The sequence below is a fragment of the Leucoraja erinacea genome, chromosome 9 (genome assembly GCF_028641065.1).
Source record: "Leucoraja erinacea ecotype New England chromosome 9, Leri_hhj_1, whole genome shotgun sequence".
In the NCBI taxonomy this organism is placed as follows: domain Eukaryota; kingdom Metazoa; phylum Chordata; class Chondrichthyes; order Rajiformes; family Rajidae; genus Leucoraja; species Leucoraja erinaceus.
In genome coordinates, this window is record NC_073385.1 from 23,281,170 (window position 1) to 23,299,266 (window position 18,097).

At 43.1% G+C, this 18,097-nt stretch overlaps 1 protein-coding gene across 1 annotated transcript in view; it reads right to left on the reverse strand.

Moving 5' to 3' along the window:
- Positions 1 to 18,097, reverse strand: part of lrrc9 (leucine rich repeat containing 9) — a 142,816-nt gene that overhangs the window by 17,488 nt on the left and 107,231 nt on the right. The window contains exons 27-30 of the mRNA XM_055640334.1: positions 16,931 to 17,067; positions 8,272 to 8,489; positions 6,519 to 6,587; positions 1,420 to 1,545 (exon numbers count right to left, since the gene is read on the reverse strand). Coding sequence (XP_055496309.1) covers positions 1,420 to 1,545; positions 6,519 to 6,587; positions 8,272 to 8,489; positions 16,931 to 17,067 — 550 coding nt within the window. The remainder of the gene's footprint in view (positions 1 to 1,419; positions 1,546 to 6,518; positions 6,588 to 8,271; positions 8,490 to 16,930; positions 17,068 to 18,097) is intronic.

Sequence of the window (18,097 nt, forward strand, 5' to 3'; positions counted from 1 at the left end):
AAGGTGGTTGATGATGCTAATTTCGAACCTAAAGATTCTGCAACAGATGAAATAGGTTGTGCATGACAGGACAGGCAATCAGTTAGTTTGAGAAGTGATGCTCTCCTTTCACTGCTTATGCTTATTTTCAGTGAATGGACAGTTGGACTCAAGGTTCTCAATACTACTCTGATACTTCTCCTGCAGTTGGAGACAATACGACACTAGGATTCCCATATGTCAGGAGAAATGTTACACTTTTTCAAATGGGCTTTGAGAACATCTTTGAATGGTTTCCCCTGTACACCTGCAAATATTTTGTGTGATGAAGCTGGAGTGGACTAAGTTTTAAGGAGTTTTTTTGTGGGGGGGACATGCAAATTACAAGGCTTGCCCAGTGGAGTCATCTGAATATAATCATCTTCTGGAGTTATTAGGCTGGGAAAGAGCATTGCTGTTGATTCACTTATCCTGCCAAAGTATTTGGAGGATTTTGCAAACAGCTTTAGAGGTATCTCAGAACTGCTTGTTGAAGGTGAACTAGGTTCACTGCTGCCTAGCAGATCGTGAGGTTTGTGCCACATAGGAATGAATAGCATTTTCATCCCCAAATAGTCAAGAACTGTGCTGATGCACTGAAGGTAAATCTCATCTTGACAGCAGTCTTCATTGTTAAGTGGTTCCATAGTTATTTTCCCACAGAAAATAGTATTGCCTTTGAAAAGATTTGCATACAAGTTGAATGCTGGAGCAGTTTTCAACAACTCACAGCTTTTCACTTAAAGTGCTTAAAGTTGTGAGAATTAATAGAGACTAAGATGTAGTAACAGAGAGTGAGTGAAAGAAAAACGGAATCAGGGACAAAGAGTTCCAGGCAGAAAGAAAAAAGGGTAGAGGCATTATTTCCCATGTTAATTTAAATCTGATGGTCTTTACATGAAACAAAAACATTTTAAATGCTTATTAGGGAAGTATAAAGTGATTGTTATAATCAATGTTCGGTTACAAGACATTACATTTGCCAAAGTACATATTGCAACCATCCCCTGAAATCATTTTTCTGATACAGATGAATACAAAATGAATCTGCTTCAGCTGATCCAATGTTCACTGTATTTTCCATAATAACAATGGTCGAGCATGAAAATGAAAATTAATAGCAGTGAATATATAGAAATGGCAAGCTAAAGATGAATTTGTGCAAGATATCATGAATGAGGTCATGATGTTTAGGGTCATGGAAAGCTGTAGTTAACAATCAGGAATACCATAAAAGTTGTATCTGATTTTCTACCTCTGATTTTAATCATCTTCCCATGAATTCGGTATTAAAAAAAAGTTTTACCTAATGGAGACAACCCATAAAAATGTGTACTATTCAGGTCACTGAACAATGCCACAGAGGATCTACTAGTCCTTTAAAATGAAAAGAAATCTTACATTGTGTTCACACAAGAGAAATTCAGCTCTTTCTTTCTCATCTGTAGATATTGGCACACCATCTAACGTCTGGAGTTTTAGCAAACGAAACACAAGGAATGGACGATATAACATTTTTCGAGAGACCTGGAATTAAACTTACATTGATTACATGAAAAAAGCCTTACTTATTTCAGCACCTTATGCCTTCAGACAGTAGTGATTCACAAAAGACATCAGGTGAGATACAGGGGATACATACTATGTCAAACATACTTCGCATTTCATATATTTTATAGCAACCTACATGGCAAAGTATTAATAATAAACAACTTGAAATCAGCAGCTTGCTCAAGAAAAATTGATGTGTTTTACCAATAAACCCAGCCAATGATGATGCAAATCTTCCCATTTGGTAGTACCAATAAGTGATCACCAAACCCCACCCCTGGTAATTTAGGAGGATTGTGCAATAACGCAGTGGCGTAATGGCAGAGTTGCTGCCTTACAGCACCAGAGACCCGGTTTAGATCCTGATTACTGGTCCTGTCTGTATGCAGTTTGTACATTCTCACAGTGACCACGTAGGCAAGTGGGACTAGTGTAGCTGGGACATTGTTGGCCAGTGTGGGCAAGTTGGGCTGAAGGGCCTGTTTCCACACTGTATCACGCTGTGACTCTATGACTCTAAGAACAAAGCATGGCTCAGTCATTTGTGGCGGTGGAGACCAGAATCATTTCGGGGTGAGAGGAGGAACATATTGCTGAATATCTACAAAATATCTACATATTGCTGAATATCTACAAGATATAAGATTCAAATAAAACTGATACTAAATATTAAAACCAGGGATGAAGTTTTCAAATTCACCTACCCTTAATTATTGATCCAAGTTTCAAAACTACCAAGATCCTAAAATGGTCATTACAGTACCAAAGCTGATTAAATGAAAAATGATTGCCAATTAAGAACATGGCAATTTTATTTACTGTCCACTGCGGTATAGTTTCAAGAAAAAAGTTCCCACTCCCCCATTCCCCACTCCCCATATTGCCCAACAGTTTAAATCTGTATCCCTGGTTCCTGAACTATGTATTAATGGAATCAGTTTCTCGCTCAATGTACCCTACCCCACCCTGTCAAGATCTTATACACCTCTACTAAATCATCTCTCAATCTCCTTTGTTCCAAGGCGAACAACTCTACAAGTACAAATCCAATTCAATTTACAAATTTGCAGACAACACCATTATTATGGGCCGGATATCAAATAATGATGAGACGGAGTATAGGAAGGAGATCGAGAACCTAGTGACCTGGTATTGAGACAACAATGTCAGCAAGACAAAGGAGATAGTGAGCAAAGCAGTACACATACCCTAGTTTGCATTGACTGCGCTGCAGTAGAGATGGTTGAAAAGCTTCAAATTCCTAGCAGTAAATAGAAACCTAGAAACATAGAAAATAGGTGCAGGAGTAGGCCATTCGGCCCTTCGAGCCTGCACCGCCATTCAATATGATCATGGCTGATCATCCAACTCAGTATCCTGTACCCGCCTTCTCTCCATACCCCCTGATACCTTTAGCCACAACGGCCACATCTAACTCCCTCTTAAATATAGCCAATGAACTGGCCTCAACTACCTTCTGTAGCAGAGAATTCCAGAGATTCACCACTCTCTGTGTGAAGTATATCTGTGTGAAATATCACCAACAAATTGTCCAGGACAACCCATATTGAAGTAATGGCCAAGAAAGCACACCAACTTCCTGATAAGGCTGAGGAATTTCACCCGTCCCCAACAACTCTCACAAACGTCTACACATGCGCGGTAGAAAGCATTTTATCGGGATGCATCACAACATGGTTTGAGAACAGCTCTATCCAAGGCCGCAATAAATTGCAGCAAATTATGGACGCAGCCCAGACCATCACATAAACCAACCTCCCTTCCATTGAATTTATTTACACCTTAAATTGCCTCGGCATAGCCATCAGCATAATCAAGGAAGAGTCGCACCCCGGCCACTCCCTCTTCTCCCCTCTCCCAACAGGCAAAAGGTAAAGAGTGTGAAAACGCACACCTCTAGATTCACAGACAGTTTCCTCCCAGCTGTTATGAGGCAAGTCAACCATCTGAGCAGTCCTGAGCTACCATCTACCTCAATGGAGACCCTCAGACTATCTTGGATCGTACTTTACTGGACTTTATCTTGCACTAAACGTTATTCATGTTATTCCCTTTATCATGTATCTGTACTCTATGTGTTGCCCGATTATAATCATGCATTGTCTTTCTGCTGACTGGTTAGCCCGCAACAAAAGCTTGTCACTGTTCCTCGGTCCATGTGACAATAAAGTAAACTCAGAACTCTGTCTTTTCCATTTTATCTTTGGATAATGGGAAATTCCTCATCCCAGGAAATATAAAAAGGAATATTGTCTGCAATTTTCATCGTCCTTTTACGGTGGGGTGAGCGTAATTGGATGCAAAGCTCTGGTTATTGGCCAACCAATGCTCTATACGTCCTGCTACCTTCAAAGATTTATGCAAGTATACATACATATTATTTTCAGGTCTTCATTTTCCAAAAGGCATATTATGATAGTCTTTGTTGTGTGTTTTTTCAGATAATCACGAATTATGAAGATTTTAAAATTTTTAATTTCAATTTTGTTGAATTGATATTCTAATTTTTGTTCATACATCTTCGAGCGTTGATATTCTTTCCATTGTATAAATGATTGTCTATGATGATGGTTTTTAAACGATGGATTATTGACTATTGGTATTAAAAGAGATAGGTTTCTTAATTTTAAATTCTGTTTTATTTGTGTTCTGCACATCTTTTACAATTGTAGTAGTTAATCTGTATTGTCATTCCTCATTCTTTAAACATATTTGGAAGTTGATCAGTAGCCTATGCGAGGAAGCCAATATGAACTAGGTGGCTATTTATCTTAGGCAAATTCAGAATAACCATTGCCCAGTTAGTTTCAGGTAGATTGGGCCAGAACTGTGGGAAATAAATTAGTTTCTACTTTAACCTTTCCCTTTATACAGCACAAAAACAGGCCCTTCAGTTCAACTTTGTCCATGCTGACCCAGATGCCTCATCTAAGCTCATCTCATTGCCCACATTTGACCCATATCCCTTTAAACATTTGCTATCCATATTTGTAAAGTTTCAACTGGTTAATTGTAAATATTGTCTGTATCGATCTTGAAATCAGAATGGTCTTTGGATGGTGTTCAAGAAGGAACTGCAGATGCCATGGAAGAGTCGAAGGTACACAAAATATGCTGGAGAAACTCAGCGGTTTGCAGCAGCATCTATGGAGCGAAGGAAATAGGCGACGTTTCGGGCCGAAACCCTTTCTTCAGACTGATGGGGGGTTATAATGGGGGGGACGAGAAGGAATATCCTTGGGTAATGTAGGGGAGGGGAGGAGGAGGAGCCCGAGGGCCGTTTTTTCAATTGGCGTGCTAAAAGTTTGGAGACAGAATCGAGGGTTAAGGAAGGGAAGGAGACAGCAAGGGCTAGCAAAACTGGGGGAATTCAACATTCATGCCATCCGGATGCAAGCAACCCAGGCAGAGTATGAGGTGCTGTTCCTCCAATTTCCGGTGTTGCTCACTGTGGCAATGGAGGAGACCCAGGACAGAGAGGTCAGATTGGGAATGGGAGGGGGAGTTGAAGTGCTGAGCCACCGGGAGTTCAGGTAGGTTATTGCGGACTGAGCGGAGGTGTTCGGCGAAACGATCGCCCAACCTTCGCTTAATCTCCCCGATGTAAATCAGCTGACATCTAGAGCAGCGGATGCAGTAGATGAGGTTGGAGGAGATACAGGTGAACCTTTGTCGCACCTGGAACGACTGCTTGGGTCCTTGAATGGAGTTGAGGGGTGAGGTGAAGGGACAGGTGTTGCATTTCTTGCGGTTGCAACGGAAAGTGCCCGGGGAGGGTGTGGTACGGGAGGGAAGGGAAGAATTGACAAGGGAGTTGCGGAGGGAGCTGGCTTTGCGGAAGGCAGACATAGGGGGAGATGGGAAGATGTGGCAAGTGGTGGGGTCACGTTGGAGGTGGCGGAGGTGGTGCAAGCCTCATCTATGGTGGCGGAGGGGAATCCCCCCCGTTCCCTGAAGAACGAGGGCATTTCCGATGCCCTGGTGTGGAACGTCTCATCATGGGAGCAGATGCGGTGTAGGCGGAGGAATTGGGAGTAGGGGATGGAGTCTTTACAGGGGGCAGGGTGGGAAGACGTGTAGTCCAGATAGCCATGTGAGTCAGTTGGTTTGTAGTGTATGTCGGTCAGAAGTCTGTCCCCTGCGATGGAGATGGTGAGGTCAAGGAATGGTAGGGAAGTGTCGGAAATGGTCCAGGTGTATTGGAGTGCTGGATGGAAGTTGGGGGTGAAGTGGATGAAGTCAGTCAATTGTCTGTGGCTGCAGGAGGTGGCCCCAAAGCAGTCGTCAATGTAACGGAGGTAGAGGTCGGGGATGGGGCCCTGGTACGTATTGAACAAGGATTGTTCAACGTACCTGACAAAGAGGCAGGCGTAGCTGGGGCCCATGCGTGTGCCCATAGCCACGCCTTGTGTTTGGAGATGGATCTGGATATTGAGTCTCATCCCATTTTTTCACATTTCTACCTAAATGTCCCTTTCGTGTTTCACGCTGAACAAGTCAAGGGTTCTCATTTTTTGGACACATAAACAAAGTTTTGTTTTCTCTGATTTATAAGTGATCAATCACTACTAAATAATAGTTATTTCCTATTTGAGGCAGAACAGAATGAGTAGATGCAACAAGATTTTAATCAAGCAACTTATTTGTAAATTTGCAAGTTTACAAATTTGTAAGTGGCTCTGGTTCACAGCTTTATCAGGATGATAAATTATTAAATTTGTGAATGTCTCTTAGATTTAGAAATATACAAAACTATTACGAAAATTAAACAATATTATTAAATATAAAAACACAAAATACAAAATACAAACATTTAACTGAACAATCACCAAAAGTATTATCTTATTAGTATTTAATTATTATTTTGATTAAATTTGCAATTATTTAAGTCAATCAATGGGGTAAAGCACTTAAATCATAATACTTACAGGATTTCCAACAACTGAAAGCTCGGTCAAATTTGGAAGAGAATCAAGTTTTTCCAGTTCACCTGTATCCTGTGCAACATAGAATAGCTAGTTTGGAAATAGATCTATTAGACTTTATAAAAACCATGTTCTACCACAATGGCTTCTACAACAGTACTGAAAATCAGCAAAATGCTGGGTTAAAATATTACTTCATTACCTTGCAACTAAATCACCTTGCAAAATCACATACATCAAACATTGTATAAACAAATCATAAGTTTGTCAAAGCAAGATTATTCCATAAAAAAACAGGAAAAGAAACACAGATTAATAACTGACCTAAACTTCCTGGATTATCAGTGGCAAACCTATTAAAATACTATTATGTTTGTAAATGTCTCTTGAGGTTTAGAAACACACAGAAACTATCAAGATAAATTATTTTAAAAATTACTAGAAAAACACAAATGTACAAATGTAATTTATTTCTGTTCCTTTATTGTTTAATATTGCAATTAACCATGTTAAATCAATTTACTGAATGCATTTCAATGTTGTTGGATGTTTTTTAATATTCTTTAAACAATTGTAATTCAGTTTTAAATGGTAATTCAATTTCACCAGGAATCTGAAATGGCCAAATAATTTGCCAATACAGGTACATATATTCAGTTTTTATTAGCATACTCTCTGAACACCGTATAAAAATACAATTTGTTAACTAATCCGTAAATTGAGATTGTTCTCCAGATCAACAGAAGGCAGTTGATTGTTCTTGAATAAAAATCGAGGACTAAATGGACTGAAGAGAATATTATGAGAACGTTGAAAAAACTAGGAACTTCATCTAAATCTAGATCTTTCAGTCTCACCAGCATGATGTGCCATTCAATGCAATCATTGCTTATCCTATATCTCAATACCATATTCCCATTCTTTTCCCATGCCCCAGGTACCTTTTGTGCCAAGAAATATATCAATCTCCTTCATCTTAAATCCATTCAGTGACAATAGATAATAGGCAATAGACAATAGTTGCAGGAGTGGGCCATTTGGCCCTTCGAGCCAGCACTGCCATCCAATGTGATCATGGCTGATCATCCCCAATTAGTACCCCGTTCCTGCCTTCTCCCCATATCCCCCGACTCTGTGGATGCTCTAAGAACCACCTGAGTGAAGAGGTTTCTCCTCATCTGTTCTAAATACCTTATCCCATATTCTGAGTCTGTGACCACAATGTCTAGATTCATTTGAATCCCTGAATTCATTCTGTTGAGCGCAGTCGGAATTTTGTACCTTTCATTATTTTAAGTTAAAGTGAATATAGGCCAAGTCAATCGAATGTCAAGTCGAATTACCTTTCTTTGACAGTGTAAATTTCCCACATAAAAAATATGTTAAAAATGACAATGGATAGTCAAGGAAAGGAACAGCTCAAAATAAATGCAAAAATTATTTATTTACCATATAACCATATAACATATAACAATTACAGCAGAGAAACAGGCCATCTCGGCCCTACAAGTCCGTGCCGAACAACTTTTTTCCCTTAGTCCCACCTGCCTGCACTCATACCATAACCCTCCATTCCCTTCTCATCCATATGCCTATCCAATTTATTTTTAAATGATACCAACGAACCTGCCGCCACCACTTCCACTGGAAGCTCATTCCACACCGCTACCACTCTCTGAGTAAAGAAGATCCCCCTCATGTTACCCCTAAACTTCTGTCCCTTAATTCTGAAGTCATGTCATGTCATGTCATTTACCTGGATTTTATTTCCACCAAGGAAAAGTCGCTGTAGATTTACCAATCGATATAGGTTGTTGAGGTCTCGCATCCTATTCTCCTCTAAATGCAGTTCAATCAGCGAGCATTGGTCGATAAACGAGTTATCATGAATGATTCTGACTCGGTTTCGTTCCAACGATAATTTGGTAAGATATTGAAGGCGTTCAAGCCCTTCGATCTGACTAATACAATTACCTTTAATGAAAAGAGTTGAACTGCATTAACCACCAGCAATGATGCATAAAAAAAACAAGCATGATTTCTCTCAGATAGAAATGAGTTGGGTTCAGTCAAATTATTTTTGCAGTAGCTAATTTAGACTCAGGAAATGTAAATAATTTTCATTTTCCTCCTGCCAGAACATGTATGCATCTTGAAACCTTTAATTCTCACGTAATTCAAGCATTTAAGTGGTGCTGAAGTTCCTGATGCGTATGAAGGTAGACAATTCTCCCGGGCCAGTTCAGATATATCTGAGTACACTATGGGAAGCTCGAGAGGTGCCCTGGCTGAGATTTAAGTCGTCATTAAATAAAGGCGAGGTGCCAGAAGACCGGAGTATGGCAAATGTTGTGCCTCTATTCAAGAAGGGTTACAGGGAAAAGCCTGGGAACTAGTCCAGTGAGACTAACATCTGGGATCGAAAGGTTACCAAAGAGTATTCTGAGGGATAAGATAGACATGAATTTAGATGGACAAGGGCGGATTAGGGATGGTCTGCATTGTTTTGTACGTGGGATATAGATCTGATCATGGATCTGATTGAGTTTTTTGAAGATGTGACCAAAAAGGTTGAATGAGGGCAGAGTTGTAGACATTGTATATATGGATTTTAGCAAGGAATTCAACAAGGTTCTACATGGTTGGCTGCTCTGGAAGGTTAGAGCTCATGGGAGAGATAGCTGAATAGATTGCAAAGATGGTGGAAAGTTGTTTCGTGGACTGGTGGTCTGTGAATAGTGATGTTGCCTTAGGGTTGAGTGCTAAGCCCATTGCTGTTTGTCATCTACAGTATATCAATAAGTTGGATGAGAACGTACATGGCATGATTAGCAAGTTTGCAGATGACACTAAAGTGGGTGGTATTGTAGATAGTGAAGATGGTTGTCAAAAATTGCAGCAGGATCTTGATCGGATGAGCAGGTAGGCTGAGAAATGTGAGGTGCTGCATTTTGGAAAGACTATTGTGGGCAGGACCCACACAGTAAATGCTAGGGCTCTGGAGAGTGTTGTAGAGCAGAGGGATCCAGGAATGCAGGTATATAGTTCATTGAAAGTGTAGTTACAGATAGATAGGGTGGTCATAAAGGCCTTTGGCACATTGGTATTTGATAGAGTATTTGGTATAGGTCATGTTGCAGTTATATAAGATGTTGGTGAGGCCACAATTAGAGTATTATGTTTAGTTTTTGGGTACCATGTTATAGGAAAGATGTTCTCAAGCTGGAAACTGTGCAGAGAAGATTTACAAGGACGTTGCCAGACCTAGAGGGCCTGAGTTACAGGGAGAGGTTTAGCAGGCTAGGACTCTATTCCTTGGAATGCAGGAGGATGGGGAGTGATCTTATAGAGGCGTATAAAATCATGGGAGGAATAGATTGGGTAGATGCACAGTCTCTTGTCCAAGTAGGGGAATCGAGAACCAGAGGACATAGGTTAAAGGCATAAAATTTCACTCTCTCGAGGGGGAAAGATTTGATAGAAACCTGAGGGGTAACTTTTTTTACACAAAGGGTGGTGGTTGTATGGAGTGAGCTGCCAGAGGAGGTAGTTGAGGCAGGTACTATTGCAATATTCAGGAAACAGTTTGACATGTATATGGATAGGATAGAACTTGGGCCAAATGCGGAGGGTGGCTGTGGGAGAGTGCGGGCTGTCCTGAGCGATGCGCATCTTCGGCCGCTTTCAACTTGGTGCTTGGGTACAGATTGCCCAGTCGCCTATGGCTTGTGTGTGTGGACTGCCTATATGAAAAACATGACAAAAAAAAAGCATCCCCCGAGCAATGATGATGGGACGTAGTAACTAAAGGCCCAAGTGCTCCCGTTTCCCCTTCGAGGCTAAAAAAGCTCTCTCTCTGTCAAAAAAGCCACTTCTCACCTCTCTCCGCTTCCAATAACGGACATGACGTTTTTCGGGGGTCGGGACTTGTCAGTGATTGGTCCAGACCCCCGCGTCCATCATCACTCATCCCACACCTCCGCTCCACCCAACCCTCAAGTGGGGGCTGTCCCGATGCGCATCTCTTTCAACTCAGATCCCAGTCGCCTCTCTCTCCCCACGCTGTTTCCCCCTCTCCTCCCCTCTCTCTCTCTCCCCTCTCTCTCTCCCCCTTCACTCTCTCCACCGGCAGACACGTTCCACAGTCACTGACCGCGATGCACTGCCATCGGACCCCAACCCCCACACCGGGTGATTCACCCCGGCCGCGCGGACAGACGGCTCGGGGCAGAGTAAATCGCTTTGAAAACATGGGACACACACACATTCTTTGGCGGGTCTATGACAAGTCTGCATGACACCGAACAATATATTATCTCCTCCCACTTCCCTCTCCCCCCCTCCCAACAACAAGAAGCACGTTTTATTTATTACCATCTCGTCGCTTGCGGAACGTACTCAAGCTCCCACGCACAAAACAGGCAGCATCTCTGGAGAGAAGGAATAGGTGGAGGTTCGTTCCGAGACCATTCTTCAGACCTGAAGAGTGCGTCTAAAGAGTCTCGACCCGAAACGCCACCCATTCCTTCTGGCCGAGGGAGAGTGGGGGTAGTACTGCTGGAGGTGGTGGTTGAAACATTAGTGGCATTTAAAAGACTTTTGGATATGCATTTGGCTATGCAAGGAATGGAAAGATATGGATTATATGCAGGTAGATAAGTGATGGTGTTGGCATGTTCGGCACAGACATTGTGGGCCGAAGTGCATGTTCTTGTTCTGTACTGTTCTATGCTCCATGTTAAATATCTCAAAAAATGCAAGCTTGTTACTGTATGTATACTGTTTACTCTTTAAGCAGCATGTCAGCAAGGAAATTCATTACACTCTGCTATATATTTGAAGGTTAGATCCCATGGGGTCCAAGGATAGCAGGTTAGATCGCATGGGATCCAAGGAGATATAGCTGAATGGATAGCAAATTGGCTCATTGAAAGGAAGCAGAGGGTGATGGAATTTAATACAGAGAAGTGTGTGGTGTTGCATTTTGGGACGTCTAACAAGGGCAGGACCTAAACAGTAAATGGTAGGCATCTGGGGAGGATTGAGCAGAGGGATCTAGGAGTGCAGGTGCATGGTTTTCTTGAAGGTTGAGTCGTATTTAGAATATTGTGTTCAGTTCTGGGCACCATGTTACAGGAAAGATAGTGTCAAGGTTGAAAGGGTTCAGAAAAGATTTACGAGTATGTTGCCAGGATTAGAAGGTGTGAGCTATAGGGAGAGGTTAAGTAGGCTGCGTCTCTATTCCCTGGAGCGCAGGAGGATGAGGGTAATGTTATAGAGGTGTACAAAATCGTGAGCGGAATAGGTCGGGTAGATGCACAGAGTCTCTTGCCCAGAGTAGGGGAATCGAGGGTCAGAGGACATAGGTTCAAGGTGAAGGGGAATCTGCAAACTTGGAGATGTTGCATTCAATTCCCTCGTTCAAATCATTAATATATATTATAAATAGCTGGGATCCCAGCACTGAGCCTTGCGGTACCTCTGCTCCTCCCAGTCCTCTGGTAGGCTGATTTTTCAGGCTAATTTGTATGCTTCATCTTTTGTTTTGATACTATCCCTGATTTCCCTTGTTATCCATGGATGCAATCCTTCCCTGATTTATTCTTTTACCAAACTGGGATATACTATTTATAGTCCCCCCCATTTCAGGGCACCATAATGTTTGGGACACATGGCTTCACAGGCGTTTGTAATTGCTCAGGTATGTTTAATTGCCTCCTTAATGCAGGTATAAGAGAGCTCTCTGCACCTAGTCTTTCCTCCAGTCTTTCCATCACCGTTGGAAACTTTTATTGCTGTTTATCAACACGAGGACCAAAGTTGTGCCAATGAAAGTCAAAGAAGACATTATGAGGCTGAGAAATAAGAATAAAACTGTTATAGACATCGGCCAAACCTTTGGCTTTCCAAAATCAACAATAATTAAGAACATCATTAAGAAGAAAGAGAGCACTGGTGAGCTGACTAAACGCAAAGGGATTGGCAGGCCAAGGAAGACCTCCACAGCTGATGACAGAAGAATTCTCTCTATAATAAAGAAAAATCCCCAAACAACTGTTCGACAGATCAGAAACACTCTTCAGGTGTGGATTTGTCAATGACTACTGTCCGCAGAACACTTCATGAATAGAAATGCAGAGGCTGTGCTGCAAGATACAAACCACTGGTTAGCCGCAAAAATTGGATGTCCGGGTTACAGCTTGCCAAGAAGTACTTAAAATAGCAACCACAGTTCTGGAAAAAAGGTCTTGTGGACAGATGAGACGATGATTAACATATCAGAGTGATGGCAAGAGCAAAGTATGGAGGAGAGATGGAACTGCCCAAGATCCAAAGCATACCACCTCATCTGTGAAACACAGTGATAGGGGTGTTATGGCCTGGGCATGTATGGCTGCTGAAGGTACTGGCTCACTTATCTTCATTGATGATACTACTGCTGATGGTAGTAGCATAATGAATTCTGGAATGTATAGATACATCCTATCTGCTCACATTCAAACAAATGCCTCAAAACTCATTGGCCGGCGGTTCATTCTACAGCAAGACAATGATCCCAAACACTGCTAAAGCAACAAAGGAGTTTTTCAAAGCTAAAAAATGGTAAATTCTTGAGTGGCCAAGTCAATCACCCAATCTGAACCCAATTTTATATGCTGTAGAGAAAACTGAAGGGGACTAGCCCCCAAAACAAACATAAGCTAAAGATGGCTGCAATACAGGCCTGGCAGAGCATCACCAGAGAAGATACCCAGCAACTGGTGATGTCCATGAATCGCAGACTTCAAGCAGTCATTGCATGCAAAGTGTAGATTGTTTATTGCATGTGAACCAATCAGAGTAATGTACTACCACTAACTCCACCCTGTTGAACACTTCATATTAACACTCACTTCCTATATTACGTAGTCGCACTAGTGGTAGAGTGGAACTACCATGTATTGTACTGTGCCATTATGACTGATGATTAAAGCTGACTTAAACACCAGACAGTGTCTGTACACTTGTTTACATGGTATCAGAAGTGGGATTCGAACCCACACACTCTCTCTCGAGTGCCACGGGCGTCCTGTGAACAACACCCCTTTGAGTGCGACGAGCTCGCCGTGCTTAAAATCAATTTCGTCCCAACGGAACGCCTGCTTCGCCTTGCGGAGCACACAGCTGCTGACAGAAAGCTGCAGCTGCTCTCCTCCATTATCAAACGGGGTTGGCCTACAAAATGATCCAGCACACCACTACCGGTACAGCCATTCTTCCTAGTTCGCGATGAACTGGTGATACAAGATGGGATCGTCGTCAAGCGCCACAAAGTTGTGATTCCCTCATCTCTGCAAGAGGAATACTACAAAGACGTCCACAACGGTCACCCAGGTACTGAGGCTACGCTCGGCCTTGCCCAAAGCATGTTTTATTGGCCAGGAATGGTCAAATACATACATTACAAAATAGCATCCTGCTCCACTTACAACAGCTTGGCGCCCCACCAACAGAAACAGGCTCTCCAGCAACAACCCGCTCCAGCACTACCCTGGACTTCCCTCGCTGCGGACATTTTCGAATGGCACGGTAAGCACTACCTAGTTCTAGTCGATTCCTATTCCAATTGATTTGAACTTGATCTGCTGCCTACCATTACGTCTAAGATGGTGATACAAAAGCTTTAGAGACATTTTTCTGTATTTGGTGTACCGGTCAAACTGCAAACGGAAGACAATTCCGTTTCAATTCCGAACAAATTCTGAACAAATATTTCCCCTCCCACCTGTGACCTGCTGTCTCATTGGTCTGCTCTTCAAAATTAGATTGTTTCCAACTCGTTACTCTATCCTCCCTTGTAAAACTGATCACCACCATGAAACCTACTACCTGCCCCCTCGACACTGTTCCCTCTGCCCTCCTAAACAATGTCATTACTACAGCCGGTCCCAGCATCCTCGTCATCTTCAACAGCTCTCTGGCCACTGACACCTGCTTCAAGCATGCGGTGGTCCAGCCACTCCTGAAAAAACCTAACCTCGACCCCACCTTACCAAGCAACTACAGACCCATTTCTAAACTGCCTTTCCTCTCAAAAGCCCTTGAAAAAGTAATTTTAAGTCAACTTATGCCTTACCTTCACCAAAACACTTTCCTGGAAACTTTCCAATCAGGTTTCAGGGCTCACCTCAGCACAGAGTCTGCCTTGTTGAAAGTACATAATGACCTACTGCTCATCGTTGACTCTGGCAACTGTGCAATCCTGCTCCTTCTTGACCTCAGCGCAGCATTTGACACAGTCGACCACACCATCCTAATTGACCGTCTTCGGTACGGGGTTGGTATTGATGGCACTGCCCTGAGATGGTTCATCTCTTACCTCAAAGGTAGGAGTTTCTCGACTAACATAGGCAACTCTTTCTCCTCCCCAGCTAATCTCTGCTGTGGGGTTCCACAAGGTTCCATCCCATTCTCTTCTCCCTGTATATGCTCTCCTTAGGCCAAGTCATTGAAAGGCACAACATTTCCTTCCATTGCTACGCAGACGATACACAACTCTATCTCCCCCTGAAGCCCAAAAACCAATCAAATCTGCTTAACCTTACCCACTGCCTCGAGGATATAAAGTGCTGGATGGCCCAGAACTTCCTCCAACTAAATGAGAGTAAGTTTGAGATCCTTCTCGGCCCCTCGGACTCAATCAAAATGATAGCAGGCAGTCTTGGAAGCCTTATCCCACTACTCAAACCTCACGTCAAAAACCTCGGCGTGATATTTGACTCAGCACTGAAATTTGACAAACAAGTCAATGCCGTGGTAAAAGCTAGCTTCTTTCAGCTTCGGACGATAGCTAAAATAAAACAATTCCTCCACTTTGATGACCTCGAAAAGATCATCCACACATTTATCTCCTCCCGCCTAGATTACTGCAACTCTCTTTACACTGGCATCAGCCAATCTTCCCTGTCCCGCCTGCAACTGGTCCAAAACGCCGCAGCGAGACTCCTGACGGGCACCCGAAAAAGGGACCACATCACCCCGATCCTGGCCTCTCTCCACTGGCTCCCTGTGCGGTTCCGTATACATTTCAAGACCCTCCTCTATGTCTACAAAGCCCTCAATGGGCTTGCCCCCTCCTAAATTAAAAGTCTTCTCACCCACCACTCCACCTCTAGGTCGCTCAGATCGGCCGACTTGAGGCTGCTGAATATCCCGCAGTCTAGGCATAAGCTTAGGGGCGACCGCGCCTTTGCGGTTGCAGCTCCTAGACTGTGGAACAACATCCCCCTTCCCATCAGAACTGCCCCCTCCATTGACTCCTTTAAGTCAAGACTAAAATCTTATCTATACTCCAAAGCCTTTCCTGACGTCCACTGAGCGAGGGCTATATGTATATATGTGTGTAGTTTGTTTGTTTATACTATTCTTACAACAAATGTAAAGCACTTTGGCCAACGAGAGTTGTTTTTTTAAATGTGCTATATAAATAAATGTGACTTGACTTGACTTGAATTCACCAGTCAAGCATTTAAGTACTTTGCGAGACGGAATGGAACTTTCAACATTTCACCAGAGCCCGCGGCTCCCTGGAGAGAGACTGCTTCCCCTCCCGCCCGAGTACCGGGGCCTGACACCACTGCCCCGCGCGGCTGGAACGGGACCTCACGAGAACCGTGCTGTCAGGAGCAATGGCACAATCGCCATCGCCAGCTGATTTGGAACATTCACACCTAAGTTTATTTGCCAAATCACAGCCAATGTTTATACCTAGATCTAATTAAACCATTTCGTTAGGACCTCCAGGGGTCCAAATAGAAACATCTCTAGGGATTGCGTCCTGCGAGACAATGGAACTCAACATTTCCCAGCCCTCCCTCAGCGCCTAATGTGTCGCATAACAAAGAGGCCCCCAACTCCGCATTGCCCTGCAACAGCTGAAACCACAGGTTACTCAAAACGTCAGGCATAGCTGGGGCCCATGTGAGTTCCCATGACTGCACCTTTAACTTGGAGAAAGTGAGAGTAGTCAAAAGAGAAGTTGTTGAGGGTAAGACCAGTTCCACTAGGCAGAAAAGAATGGTAGTAGAGGTAAATTAGTTGGGTCTCTGTTCAAAGATGAAACAGAGGGCCTTGAGACCTTTTTGGTGGGGGATGGACTGGACCTCCATGGTTAAGGACTGTGTGTGGATCTTGGGGAGGAGGTTGAAATGGGCAGTGAATAAGAATAGTGAATAAGAAAGTTGGACCAAATTCCTTTTTTTCTTAGAGCTAGAGTCGCAGAATTCAGGGATCACATCCTGACCTTTGGCAAGATATTATTCATCATAGGTGATTATGTTAGTCAAAGTATTAATAATTAAAAACTTGGCTGTAATTTGACATGGGAAATACTGAAGAAATATATTTGTGTTCACTGGTGGATTACTGGAACTTACCATCTAAATGTAATACTCTCAGATTTGTAAGTCTACTCAACTGTAGTTGTGCCAGGCTAGAGATGCCATTATAGCCTAAATGAAGTACTTCCAAACTTTCCATAACTGGAGGAAGGCTCACATAATCTGTGTCCCTGCTGTTAAAAGGAGAGTACATTGTTTAATTGTTCAATAAAAAAAAAAAAAAAAATTGAAATCTGACATCAATAACACAATAACATTCATGACTGCATTAAATTTTTATTTTACTTTGGAATTAAAGCATTTTGCAATTTACTCAAATAGGCAATTTCAATAAATGTTAAAGAATAAAATTGCATTGAAACTTGTTGCTCTGACACAATCTTTTAGGTTTTTAATGTAATAATGGCAATTAATCTTGTAGTGCATATATTTATTATTTACTAGACCATATGCGGACCCATTGGGCCCGTCCCCCAAGGCAATATTCCACCACTCACGCATAGCCCACAACTGCGCAGGCGCCGCTGAGGGATTCCCCGTTGTGAGGCCAGAGATCCCCATTGTGACGTGAGTCACGGTAACCCTCCATCAACTGCACCTCGCCATCTCTCTTCCTACCCCTATTCTCCTCTACACCCTCATCCCAGAGCACTCCCCCCTCCTCTTCACCCTCCCTCTTCTTTCCGCTCTCCTCCCCCACTCCCTCCCTCACCTTTCCCCTACTCTCAGTCACTACCTCCCTCCCTCCCTCCATAACCCCTCTCCCCTCTCTACCCCCGTCCTCTCCCTCTCTCTACCTGCTCCCCACTCCTCACCTCCCCTCTATCCCACTCCCCCACTCTCCCTCCTCACCTCCCCCACTCTACCTCCTCTCCCTCTGCCCCCACTCCCTACCTCCCCCACTCCCCCCTCCTTTCCCTCTATCCCCCTTCTTCCCCTACTCTCCCTCCTCATCTCCCCTACTTTCTCCTACTTAACCCCTCCTCTCCCTCTATCCCCCTGCTCCCCCACTCCTCACCTACCTCCTATCCCACCCCTCACAATGCAAATCGAGATTTAAAAAAAAATGAAACCTCCCCCCAAGAATTTGATTAAAACGGTTTTATGTAAATGAGATACAGGATTCCATTGCAATGTCATTGTGATGATGTCGAACGCGGCTGACGTGCAGGGCAAGTGGAAAAGTAGTTTGAAAAGTGTTTT